Raw genomic sequence first — 14,571 nt, forward strand, 5'->3', positions numbered from 1 at the left:
CTCTCTCTCTCTCTCTCTCTCTCTCTCTCTCTCTCTCTCTCTCTGTCGAAAGATGAATTGGCATATTGTACGACTAGTTCTCTCATACTCGAGTCTTAACTCCCACTCGATGCTGTGAAATACCCGCTGCAAATACAACGATATTTTATCCCTCTATATCATCGAATATTTCGGGCTTGTCTGTGATCGAGGTCGAGTGCTCTTTCCTTCGAGTGTTCCGCTCTTGAAGATACGTTTATTCGATACCAGTTCCGAGAAATTTCAGGAAAATGCCGATGTTTAAGCGCAAATCAATGAGCACTGGCAGAGAGGAGGTATCGAAAAAAAGAAACCGGAGATTATCGCAATGCATGATACCTGTCCAATATGAGATTCTTCGAATAAATGTCGGCTTTTTCTGCGAATTTCAATCCGAACAAATTCTGCTTCTTAAATTCGCCAAGATGCAAGACGTTTGTTAGATATACTAACAAACTCGATTGTCATGTGGCATATCTATTGTCATATGAATTGTCTGTTTCATAGAAACAGATCGATCATTATAAGTACGATAAGTGAGTCGATTCCGTGTGCAAATTTTTTTAAGTTTTTTTTTTTTAATAACACATTTTATACATGGAAAAAACGGGATATAATTTGCTCAAATATGATTGCCATAACAAAGTATTAATGTTATTTTTCGTCGATGCATACAAAATGGTTGTAATAACCATAATACTCTGGAAATGGTACATTGGTCTTCTTTGTTGCCTACCCATACCTGTTTGAGCGGTACTCTTAAGGAGAATTCACACCTTGACAGGAAAGCATAAAACAGAAAAGCAAGTCAAAACTCGCGCTAGCAGAAAAACAGGAACTGCCAACTACCACTTGACCATCAGCGTGAGTTCTGATTTCTGCTTGTTTGTTTTCTGTTTTTCTACCAAAGTGTGAACCCTATAGATCTCTCAACTATAGCATTTGTTCTGCAGACTACAACAGAGAGACAGTAATATCTCTTATGAGGATAAACTAACTGAATATTACATACATTAAAACTATGAGAACTATATAACAATGGGCACACAACAGCAACTTGTAGGACCGATTTTTTCAACTTCTTGATAAGTTAACATTTAAATCACATGTCTATTTTTGTTTGTCCCTCAATTAGACAAAAACAAACATATGATTTAACTATTAGTTAGCTTACCAAAAGATTGGAAAATTCGGGCCTTAATGCAATATCCATTTAATTTGAAATAATTATTGAATTGTATATATTTTCTCTCTAACTGTACAGAATACGGATGTAGCAATCATAGCAGCGTTCTTCGTGCAGATGCGAATATTTGTATGTGTATCCGTGCATACACACATGGCTACAATATAGAACGAAATAGAATGAAATTTTGGAAATAATTCTCTGAATTCAGAATAGAAACTGATATGAGTTATACGATATGCAGTGGTGTGCTGAAGAGATCGGATGTATCTATTTCGATTAAAACAAAATATACCTTCAAAATATACCGTTTGTATTTGACAGTAATTGCTGTCGATATACTCGTATACGTGCACCGTACACGGAAAAAAAAGTTTAGTTGAATTAACCAAATATCTGGACGAATATGAACGATCCAGAAATTTTGATTAAAGTAACCCGAATTCTGTTTAAGTCAAGCAAAAATTTTATTAACTTAAACAGAATTCGGTTTACTTTAATCAAAATTTCTGGATCGTTCATATTCGACCAGATACTTGGTTAATTCAACCAAACTTTTTTTTCCGTGTACATATACATGCGTGTGTTTTTTCCTTTCTGTTACTTTCAAGATATTACGCATATGCTGCGTATCATATTCGATGGAACAGCACAAATTACCGAGGCAACATATGCGTAAGTTATATATTTTGAATATATCCACGGATATTCATATTATAATACACGCGAAATTTCGTTGTAAACAACGTTTACAATACACGTTTCAATACACCTCGTCATTCCACGTGATCCTAATTTAGACATTAACTCGACGAAGTAAATTCCAGGCATATCCACGCACGCACAACGTTATCGCCGAGGGAAAAATTCAAATGACCACCCTGATGATATTTTATTTTCGCAATGCACGCGCGCGGGCGCACAATACGATTAACGCGCGCGCGATACGATTTCAATAACAGAAAATTTCGCCCAGCGAAGCGCCGCTCTAATCTGCGACGATTATTTATTCCCCCTTCGCCGACTTTGATACGTGTGCGGAATAAACGTGAATATTTGAAGAGGATGTATGCCAAATCATTTCAAATGCGATTAATTAAAGCCGCTTGATACCTCTACGTGCCTAGCACATATTATATTTCATTATTCCGACGTTGATAATTATACTTCGAATTCTCTAGCGATATATGGCAGGATTAATTGCAAACGACGTTACGCTGGTCACGTCGCAGATAACACGTTTGATCTCGTTTGAGCCGAAAGTATTCTCTACGCCGGCCTAACGGGTGATTTGTGTCGTCTCCACTCGTTCATGCTAATAGGACGCATTTTTTTTTCTTATAGTTTGCAGTGGACGAAGAGCTCGGCTCTGGTGATTACGATCTCAACTTGCTCGACGGTTCCGGCGACGCTGATTTGAAGAAGGTAGATGCGAGCCCGTCCGCAAATTGCGCTCTGGCTTCGCTATATTGACAATATATGCGCTAACTAACTATTGGTTGTATCACTACTGGTCTACTAACTCATAAATGTTGATATCGAGTTTGAGTGATTCACTAACGGGATTTCAAGTTCGCGTGCATGATACACCGCGGTAAAAATAATCGTTTAATCAGGAACTGGCGTTTAATTTGCGAACATGCCTTGGTCGAGTATATTCTACGCGGAGATTAGAACGAACACGAAGTGCATTTCACCATCTCGTCTGGCTTATCTAACACCTTGCAGAAACTTATCGAAATTGCTTCAATTGTTTTGTATAATGTGTGCCTATTCTAAATTTCAAATCGTATATCTCTTACATATGGGTGGAAAGTAATCTATGTCTTATATGGAAAACTATATTAAGTAATAACTTGATTTAACACACATCTTTAACATGATATTGACGACGTATCTATTAAAAAATCTAATTATTGGATAATCAGCAAAGTAATTATCTCTAATTACGCTCAAAGTGTGTATAATAATAGTTTATAATAGCCAATCCAACTTATAGATTATCGATTTCTCGAGAGTAAGCCGGTGACGTTATGATTTATGTCCCTAAAATTGACTAATCCTTATAATGGACCGAAGTTTTAATGAGAATTTTCTTAAAAGCTGTCGACCATTAGGAGAAAGCCGGGCGAGAAAGAGGAACGAGAAATTAGGTTACGCGGATAATCTCGTAAATACCGGGAGGATAATCGCTAAAATTCTCCTAGGATTTCACATTGGCAACTTCGCCCACCCGAAATATCGCCGCTCCATCTTTGCCATCCATCCGCAGTCATTAAGAAGTTGAATATAATCCCAATGAAATTTGGAAGCGCACTTCGATACAGCGCGCATATAACTTATGCAAGATCGCTCGGAATTTACCTTCAAAAGAAGAAACACGCGAATTCAACGGATCAAAGTGACACCAAGAAAGTTACTCTCTAAAGTGCAATCAGTATATCCTTAATTGTATGAATAACTAATGTCTCAATTATAAGTACAGCATTGCTCGATAAAATCTCGAAAATATCATCTAATTGTATATTGACTGTTTCCATTACTAATATAATTTACAAATAATAGGAAAAAGGGCTAATTCAAGTTCAAGCACAGGATTAATAGTGCTATGTACCATAATGTTTTACAAATGTTTTACCATGGGTAAAACCTTCCTTATGTTAGGAAATAGAACAATATTTATTGAACATGAATACTCAATATAAATAATCAAACGTTTCGGCTCAATCATGAACTCTCTTCAGTGATATAAAAAAAACTCAAGGTTTACAAAACGAACGCATTACAAGTAAAAGAATTAATTAAAGACCTTAATAAAATGACATGAATGTTATTCGCAGTATTATAGCTGACAAGACCGTTACCCGACTAATGTTAAGAAGTTCAAATTAATACTAGGAAGTAGCCGTCATAACTATAAAAAAACCATAAAATAAAATAAAAATAGGTAAGATTAAAATATAATAAATAATTAAAACGGTCAATATAAATTACCTTTGTTGAGCTCGGCTAAAAGTGAAACGATTCTGTCAATGATAACATCGCCACGTCTAAGTAAAAGAGATAATAACAGACTTATATACACGAGCATTAACATTGCGGCGACGACTCTTGGAAGAAAAGGATACAAACAAAGTTTTATTTTTATAATAAGCCGCAGTAGCTGTTGCCCAAATATTCTGTGTCCTTTTGAGAGTTAAGTCCATGTTTTTGAAATTCAATGTAAATCATTTCTGATATCAGGCGTTTCAAGTAATAACGTTCCTTATGCAAAACTTTGGCTTGATCCCAATTGAAATCATGGTTTTTTCTCAAACGGTGTTCTTGTATGACCGTTAACTCAACTGTAGAACTCCTTGGTATTCTCCTATGCTCAGCAATAAGCGTAGAGAATCTTCTACTAGTTTGACCAACATACGACGCCTCACAACTTCTGCATTGCAATTTATACACAACGTTATTATGGAAACCAGGAGGCAACCTGTCTTTATACACACGAATCATTCCTGATAATTTATTATTGCAAGAATAAGCAATATTTGTCAAATTATTTTTAAAAAATAATTTTGACGTTGACAGGATCGTTTCAATTTTAGATGAGCTCAACAAAGGTAATTTATATTGACCGTTTTAATTATTTATTATATTTTAATCTTACCTATTTTTATTTTATTTTATGGTTTTTTTTAAGTTATGACGGCTACTTCCTAGTATTAATTTGAACTTCTTAACATTAGTCGGGTAACGGTCTTGTCAGCTATAATACTGCGAATAACATTCATGTCATTTTATTAAGGTCTTTAATTAATTCTTTTAGTTGTAATGCGTTCGTTTTGTAAATCTTGAGTTTTTTTATATCACTGAAGAGGGTTCATGATTGAGCCGAAACGTTTGATTATTTATATTGAGTATTCATGTTCAATAAATATTGCTCTATTTCCTAACACAAGGAAGGTTTTACCCATATGGTACATAGCACTATTAATCCTGTGCTTGAACTCTAATTAGCCCTTTATCTTATTATTTAACTGATATCATTGTTATTGAGTTCTTATTTTCTTTCTCTTAATAATTTACAAACATAGACAGCTCGCAAATCACATGAAGACCGTTATTTCCGTCGCCACAAACGCGGAAAGTGTTTTGGATTTGGCACAATATATTACAAATTTGCGTACTATAGACTTTGTAGTGAGATCTTATTCCTACTAGTCGAAATCAACGAGATATAAAATAGAGCAGTAAAATGGAAATATTTCCACTAAAAATCAGCGAATATTCACTGATTATCGGTACCCTCTCCTAAAAATTCCTTTTACTGCTTCGATCAGAAATGTTTTTACTGATCCACTTTAGGAAACTAGGTGACAAACAAACTTACTTCCATTACTTGATTCGCAATTAGGAATGCATGCATCGCACCAAGTCGTGCACACACACAATCAATCAAATTTCAAGCGAAATTTTCTTAAACGGTTCCAAAAGTTGATTCGAGCGAAAGCAACTCGCGGATTATTGACCGATTTAGAGAAGCCGCTTTTTAAAAGCAATTCTCGAGAGTTGACGTTATGATGCACTCTCTAATTTTTTGAAATAAAAAGTGGCGATATTTTCACTCGAAGCGATAGTAAAAATATCGCCACTCGAAATCACAGTGAATAAAATCACAGAGTGAATGTTTCATTCAAGACTACAGTGAATTCTGACGAATATTCTGACATATGAACGAATATTTCAATCGATTGGAGTGAGTATGTTGACCCGATGATAAAATTTATCAGATTCACTTTATAACTTCGATATTCACTCAATGATTTAAAATATAGAATTCGCTTTATAGGAGTGCAAAATAATTCAAATTCGAATGACCCGGCTGTCACTCTGCTTTTCGAGAGAAAAAGCGCGGCCAAGATTCGTCCTTTTTTGTAAAACTATTCCAATAAATAATACATTGATTTGAAGTTTATGTTGAATAGATTAAGAATATAAAGTCTCGATATTATTCTCATAGGGGTTTGGCAAATAAGCAGTCCAAAAGATTGCAATCTTAACAAATAACCATTATATTGAGATCGCAAACTTTTGGGTCGTTTGTCTCCCAAACGATATTACAGGAATAATATCAAGACTTTATATTCTTAATCTATTCGCCATAAATTTCAAATCGACATATCGTTAATTGAAATATTCAAAGTTTTTAAAACTGGGGCGAAACGTGTCTATGAGCGCTTGGCTGTTCTTTCACTCCAAGAAATTTAGAAAGTGTTTTTCCTCGGTTCTTCGACAATATCGACCATATATTCAAGATTCGCAGAGATATGACGCTAATGTGGATCGCGCATAAAAAGAAACGCTCGATACGCTATCGGGAACGAGTTGAATGCGCGGGTCAGCGAGCTAACTTCCGGCAAACCTGCAGCGATGCGTCTAACTAGCGCTACAGAGACGAACGACCATCCTCTTGGTGGCCTTTCCCCTGTCCACCCGCATTCCGTAATGAATCGACGATCCGCTACGTGCGCCATATGTATGCTGCCGTCCCGGAAGTTGAAGCGGTAGTTTGTGTCGCAGCGGCTGCTGATCCGTACCGGGCCAATAGCATTTTGATGAACCCGTCTTCGGGTTCGAGCCAGAGAGAGTGTCCGATGCTTTTGCCGCTTGCTAAATTCATTAGGTCAGCGCCAACTCCGTGCACAGCAGTGTGACGTCTTCCTGTTCGCTAGAAATACTTCCTGGTATTTTTTGACTTCACTCTGGCGAAATTTTTAACACTTTTACCGACTCCTTCCTCAAAATACGTTGCGGGGCGATATTCGGCAGATCGAATATCGTCGGCAAACGAAAAGAGACGACGGATATCGATTTTCAATGACAAATATTTTGTGTACTAAATGTGTGACTATTAACGTGCAACAACATTACAGCTTAACAATTCGGATATTTCAGTCTGTTCGAACATCTCAATTTCCTCTGATTTTGTCTCGCACCGACATCGATTTTGTCATCAAGCCTGCATTCAAATCGGTATACACATGAATTGTAGAAATAAGAATTACTCTAGAATTAATATAATCTTTAATAGAAATCGACATTAATCGGTAACTAAAAGTGAGAAATAAATTTCAATCGATACTTCTATATAGCTACAATATTCGAAGAATATTAAAAAGCGGCAATGTGACTGATTGAGTCAATAATTATATCTATTTATTAGTTATTTCTATACAGTTACATGTATAGTGTCGTCAGTTTTGATAAAATTGTAGCAGATTAATTACAATTAATGATATTTTACAGCATCTTTGATCTTTTGCGACCAGCATATATCATGTTCTTCATAGAAAACATTATATATCTGTGATTATATTTGTGACTATATTGTAGTTCGGCATTCAGTACTAGTGAATTTTCTTTTTCTGACAGCACTTGTTATATATTTAGTTACCTACCTAACTTGTTTTTTCACATTGACTTCTAGTATTGTTAAAATGTTAGGATATAATTGTGGGTACGTAAATTGAGAAAAAATATCTGAAAAATAAAAAATATTTATTCGTGAGTACCAAAATAACTACACACACATATTTGCTTATAATAATACAAACAATTTTTCACACGCAAATAAAAAAATATACGTTTTCTCAAAATCTTAGCTTTTCATATAAAAGCAAAAGTTTATTATATTTAAATAAAAGGATTTTAATTTAAATAGATATGTGTTATTCGTACCACCGAATAAATATATTTTATTCTCTTTAGATATTTTTTTCTCTCAAAGTATTGATTCAGAATTACTTTATACTCTTCAGAGCTTTTAAAATTCCGCTTTGAAAGTGGTTTTTTTTTAATTTTTTAGATTTTTCATTTCATACTTTTTAACTATTTACTAAAAGTTGGCTTTTCAGGTCGGTTAAAAAAAATTTTTTTTTAAGTCGGTTAGATAAAAGTTTCATCCTATATCTTTAAATATTCTAGTCACTTTTGTGAAAATGACGGAATTATCAACTTTTCAGCTCAGGTTTGGATAAACACGATAATATTCAATAATAACGCTAAAAATGCAAAGAAACGTATATAACATATTAACGTATATAACGTATATAACGTATATAACGTATATAACGTATATAACGTATATAACATATTGAATAAAGTTACAAAAGTTTTATTTTAATATTTGGAACAATTTACGAATTATGAAGTAATATAATAATAAACAAGCATGCAGAATAAACTAAGAATTTTCTTTTTCTAAAATCGGCTAACAAGATTTCGTTGACAGTTTCAAAAAACAATTTTCCCTGAAACCGTTACCAGATATAATTGTAATCGTATATTCTATAAATTAAAGCAATGTTGTGCCGGTTGTTTGTTGTCAAATATACACGCCACACTTTCTTTATATGCTGTTTGTGACTTCGATCGAAGAATCGACAAATCATATTAAGGGTCTGCAGGAGTTATAATGGAGAATCGCGAAATACGCAAAGAGAATTTTTTGAATAAAGAAAATCATATTGTAATTATGATATCCGTAATCAGAAGAATTATCTTCATTGCGCATTGCAAAGAATTTCTTTAAAGATAAAAAAATGTTTTTATATCAAATCATATATTTGAATGAATACTGCACGGAAAGTGCACAGTATACGAATCCATACTATAATTCACTATAAGTTTGTAAGGAGCTAATTGCAAAATCCGGCTCTGTATTGTATTTAATACATTTGTAAGAAATATCGTAAAAATAATCAAGTGAACAAATACAACATTTGCGGGACGAAATGCGAAAGATTGCAGATAGTAATTTTTTCACAAAAAGCGCAGCCCAGCTGCATTACCAGCTTTTGCGTCCGTGCGAGCGATGCATTGATATATTCGCGTGTATACAACTACACACGTAGAACGGTATTTTGTGTTCTCACCGCGCGAGGCCTCCAAAGTCAAATCAGGATTTGCTCCTGGCGCCTGACGCCCGCAGACCTTTAACATTAAATGCAAGGTATAAACACAGGAACTGGTAATTATTACGATGTTCAGCGTGGTCCGGAAATTTGGAGAGCACTTCACTGCTTATAATAATTAAATGAAGGGCCACATCGCGGTATCGTACGAAACAGCCAACAATGTATATTAACTCTGCGAATTGACCCGACGTTTCAGCCTACGACGTTCGCCCGACAGTGGGGCTCGCGATATATCGAACAAATAACAGTAAATGCGTATTCTCATGATACCAATCCCGCGTCATCCCGAATCTCTCGTAGGATCCTCGCCCGCTCGCCTGGAAATTCAGTCGAAGTTCGTAGCGGGGGCTCGCACGGGGCTTTTCTTCGCGCGGAGAGAGAGCGGAATTTATTTCACCCGTAAAATCCCACTCTCGCGGAAAGCCCCGGGAATGTACGGCGGGATGCAAAGACGCGGTCGTGCATGGGAGAGCTGATCAGGGTGTATGTACCGGGTGAACGATTTCAATGGTACGCCCGGAGCGCGTTCGCGGGAGCGACGTGTCGTTACGGCGCTACGTGTTACCGCGATCGTGCGGCAGGTGTTACACGCCCGTTTCACGGTTCCCCGTGTACACGCGCACGTGTGTATGTATATGTAACACGCGCGTGATGCGCGTGTGTGTATTTGTGTGTGCGTACACGCGTATGCGGCTGCGTTACGTGTGTATGAATACGTGCATAATCCCTACATCGTAGGTGTCTATGGGAAAAAAAGCACGAATTAAACACGACGAGCTACCTGCCTAGTCAGGTAGCTAGGTAGCTGGGTAGCTGGGTAGCCAAGTAGTCACCCAGCTAGCTAGCTAGCTAACTGAAACTTTCCTCGTCGTCGTCGAATAGCCACGCGAAACGCCGTACTCCCAGGACGCGCGTTTTCGCCGCTTCGCGATGTAACCTCGTGTGTAAGTCGAAACGCATAATTATTCAAACTACCGCCGGACCGTACGCTGTAAATCTCGCGTGGTCGCGCGAATACTGAATGTAAGAATTGAGGGGAGGGGGTCATTATTATGTAGGTACTCCATAAATCTCGACGAAGTCGGACGAATACAAAAGTGAGGTAATAACGATCGATTACACTGCTATGTCCGTGTGTTTGTGTGTGTTTTTCTGTGCGCGCGCTCTGCGGCCGCATTAAAATATGTAATAACGATATCCCGCGCACCGTAGATTCCCATTACAACGCATTATAATGTTTATTTATGTATTATTGTCATTTTATTTTCTAAATTCCCGTGTGCGTAAACCGTACTTGTGAATAATTGTTACGCTCTCGATAATAAAGGGCGGTAATTTTAATGCGAAATTATAAATCTACTGTGACATGGGATAAGCGAAAAACCGCGCGTAATAAATGTTTAAGTTACATACGAGAGTAGACATCGCGAATACTCCTTTTATTTTATTCGACGCCACGCGTTATTGCAATCGCGCGCGACAGATGCTGCAAATGTGTTTTTTGTTCGAGATTCGCACGCGCCTCTGTATCCCGAAACGCGATGTAACTAAAAAGTTCGTTGAAAAAAAATATTGCAAAATCCAGGATCGAAAAAATCAGGATCTTTATTGTTACGAGAATTACAGCCTGCTACGAAGTTTCCTTTCATTAAAGCGCTTCAAAAAATATTGGTTTGCCGGAAAAATATATATATATACATATATGTATATATCGATGAAAAATAATAATTTGAAAAATAATAATTTGGAAAAACTAAATATTATTGCGTATAATCGTGTATTCCGCAGCGGGCAGCCGCAAATCGCCCTATTCGAAATGATCGAATCGATTATCCCAAAAACGCCACTTCAACGTGGCGTCGTCCAATTGTGTCCAATTGAAATATTTATCACATTTCCTATCGGTCGTTTTTTTTTTAATGCAAACGAAAAAGATGTATATTTGGGGTAAAGCTATTTCTCTCCGCTCCTGCATCATGCGGATTTCAGCGTGCATTCATCGATTCGTACCATAAGCTATACATACGTACGCGATGCAGATAATAATTACGCTAAGTCTGCCACTTATTATGCGACGTTCTTTGTGATATCGTTTTCCGCTTTGAATCTCGTCGACACGATTTGCTCGAGTTTCGCACCATTTGCGTAATAATATATTTTTCGCGATTACGTATCGCGTGCTGCGAAATATATTCTCTTGAGATTACAAGAGATTACATCTGATTTGAAAGCTCACTGCCACTGCGAGGACTATAGAAAAAGGTAAGCTACTTTGAGGATGTACTGCCCGTACAGTTCCTTGCGGAAAAAGGCACTAGAAGTTAGAAATGCGCTAATATTTCCATTTTCCGTATAAGAAATGTACGATATACACATACACACATGATACAGCTGAATAATAACATATCTTTACTTTAACATCACATTTTTATCCTATATTTATTATATTTTGTATTATTTTTTACTTTTAAATTTTTATCCTTGAACTACAACTTTAAAAGTTTGCATATATCATTTTGAAAGTACTTAAACACGTATATAAAAATTATAATCGTTATCTTTATTAAAGATACGGCAACATTATTTATTTCCATAACAGCACGGTTTGAACTACTCTCAAGTAGCAGGATAACATCAAATTGATTAGTGACATATTATTGACGTTAAAGACGTTATTAACGCGATATTAAAACGTCATTTAACGTCATCATGTTTGCTGGGCTTACACTTCAAAGTAGAACAATTCTTCACCCAGATTCTGAATCAATGTCAAATTGTCAGTGATCACTTAAGAACGCAATACAGATTAATCATGAATTCTTTCGAAATTTTTTCGTTATTTTGCACGGACAATACACCCTTAAAAACTCACGAAACGTTTATGTGCTCAGTCTTCACAGATATCTCTAATATCTAATTAATATTTGTCATGTTAGTAATTTTGAATCATGGGACGTCGCGGACATTGGAAATTTTATAAAGTCCCGACGGATTTGAAGAAATTTGACAGTTTTCCACCACGGAGGTGGAAAACGAATCCCCTTTTTTCTCCTTTTTACAACAACGCAAGAACGTTTGATCAGCGAAAAATTCGAACTGGACGTCGACTCAGCGCCGATAAAGCGCCATCGTTACCGATAATTATCGGAAAACACTTAGGGTTGGTGTCATGTGTGCTAACCATACTGCCTGATTGGCTTGGAACTTCATTAATCACCGTCACCGCTTGATGTATTATTCGCTTTTAACGTACAAGATGGTCCAGGTATCATGTCCAAGGAACTTTACTTCGACACTTGGATTGTTCGCAACTGGCGCATGCAATCATTTATACTACTGACTAATAATTTGCAATAGCAGGTCATAGCACGAGGTAGAGACGGGATATGATGAAGCGTAAGAACGGGGTATCGTGTTACACACTGAAATTACCTCGTCATGGTTACCAATAATGAATTTCATCTCTTTTCTTGATTCTCCAGTTCACGATTCATTTTTTTCTTTTTTCATGTCACACGCGGTAAGAAATATTTTGCACTTGTGCTAAGACCGATCCGTCTAGAAATCCTTAGTGTGTTAAATTTGTAACACACTCGTGTATATTAACTCAACATATTACCATTGTGTTATTTTGATTATTCTGCGTTGAATTCGTATTCGTCATTTCTAAGTTTATTTGAAAGAAATTTTTCTCTAAAAATATGTATGTATTAGTACAAGTATGTTAATAATACAAATAAATATATCATCAGTACTCATCGAATATATATTATTTATTTTTTAGATACTTTTTTCTCAGAGAATTACATTGAGAAAAAAAAATAGTTGGAAATTTATATTTGTGGGATATAAATTTTATTTCCGTGAAATGAAGTTCATTCCTGCGAAATAAAGTTATTTCCTGCAGGGGTATAAACTTAAAATAACAAGTGCTCAAGTGTTACATTTTTTTATTAATCTTCGACACGTCATTAGAGTTATTTGTTGACATATGTGCTTTGTGTCGAATTAATAGAAAAACTAAAATAGATACATCGTAACATATGCGAAACGTGTTAAATTTAGCACACAATTTTTTTACAACACATGTCTGGGCTGTTAAAAAAAAATTTCCATCTCATCGTGAATAATTATTCGTCGACTCGCGAGTTTACCTCAAATCCATCTCGACACTCCCGTCTCTTGTCACGTCATCGTGCAAAAATTCCCGTTCATGCGGTTTTCATGAATTTCAATGGCGTTACGCAAACGTTTGCGTTTGACTGATTGTTATATAAACACTTGGCAAATATTTGTCGCGAAGCTAATCAAAAACAGTTGACGCATTCCCGCGCGTCGTTTCAACATTGCGGCTTAATATATAGCTGTAATTTGCATATAAAATAACTAATCAGCGAACGATCGATATAAACTGGCCGCTGTTCTATGCTATCTTCGTCGCAACTAAATGTCGCTGTAAATAAAGCGTCTGTACAATTTCCCCGCTCTCGTGCCGCATCGAATCCTGAATTGGCAAACCGGCGACGAGGCCGGGCGCAGTCGTCGTATTATGTATCGACCACGAGACAGCGCAATCCGATTTTATCGGCATGCTTGTGATACATTTTCAGATCGGTCGTGATGCGGACGAAGACAAAAGCGACGAAAGTAACCCGCCGCCATTCATCACACCCCCGCCCCCGAATCCAGATTGTGAGTAAAACCGGCGGGAAACTGCCGTGACAATTTTTTTAATCGCTATTAGAATCGCGTTGTGTCATCCGAAAGAGAATGTCCGCGTCGCAAGAATGTATGATACACGAAGCTGACCAATCTCTATTGTCTCATTAGTCTTTTGAATTCAATCAATGGATCTCGTCAATATCCCGGGGTAATCTAACACCTTCCCGACTAATGAATGCACCGGGAACGCGTCGATGCATCTTTCCTTTTCTCTTATTTTTTAAATCCTGAGGAACGAGGACGGCGCGTTGAAAATCGTTTATTAATTTCGCCGTGGCCGACGTCGATGCGCACCGTCGCCTACGAAGGTATCGCGTCGAAGAAACGATGATAAAATATGAAGCGAACTTTTTTAATCTACTTTTCGCGCGCATAAATCACTCCGCGCGTCAAAACAGCCGGCGTTGACGGAGTTGCGTGGACTCATAGCCGCGCGTTGCTCTTTCAGATAAAGGCCCGAAAGGTGAAAAGGGTGACAAAGGAGACAAGGGCGAGAGCGTCAGGGGTCCCCCGGGGCCTCCGGGCCCGCCTGGTCGTGATGAGGTAAGCATATCGGCGTACTTTCTTTTGATCTGAGTTTAGGCTAGGTAACAGCGATGAAAAAGAGCGCAAGAAAAGAATGGTTTGGTTAATCTGGCAAATCTATACTATCTATATGAGAGAAAAAATATCTGAAAG

At 36.9% G+C, this 14,571-nt stretch overlaps 1 protein-coding gene and 1 long non-coding RNA gene across 13 annotated transcripts in view; one reads left to right on the plus strand and one right to left on the minus strand.

The window, feature by feature from the left end:
- Nucleotides 1–14,571, plus strand: part of LOC116852627 (collagen alpha-1(XVIII) chain-like) — a 69,057-nt gene that overhangs the window by 30,110 nt on the left and 24,376 nt on the right. For 11 of the 12 annotated variants that reach the window (XM_032833161.1, XM_032833162.1, XM_032833167.1 and 8 more), the window contains 3 exons: nt 2,549–2,629; nt 13,782–13,863; nt 14,342–14,436. In XM_032833161.1, coding sequence (XP_032689052.1) covers nt 2,549–2,629; nt 13,782–13,863; nt 14,342–14,436 — 258 coding nt within the window. The remainder of the gene's footprint in view (nt 1–2,548; nt 2,630–13,781; nt 13,864–14,341; nt 14,437–14,571) is intronic. The other variant, XM_032833168.1, reaches the window with a different exon arrangement.
- LOC116852637 overlaps nt 1–14,571 on the minus strand; it is a 47,111-nt gene that overhangs the window by 4,435 nt on the left and 28,105 nt on the right. The window lies entirely within an intron of this gene.

Source organism: Odontomachus brunneus, unplaced genomic scaffold (genome assembly GCF_010583005.1).
Source record: "Odontomachus brunneus isolate Ranch 3 - 2012 unplaced genomic scaffold, Obru_v1 Obru_scaffold_242, whole genome shotgun sequence".
NCBI lineage: Eukaryota > Metazoa > Arthropoda > Insecta > Hymenoptera > Formicidae > Odontomachus > Odontomachus brunneus.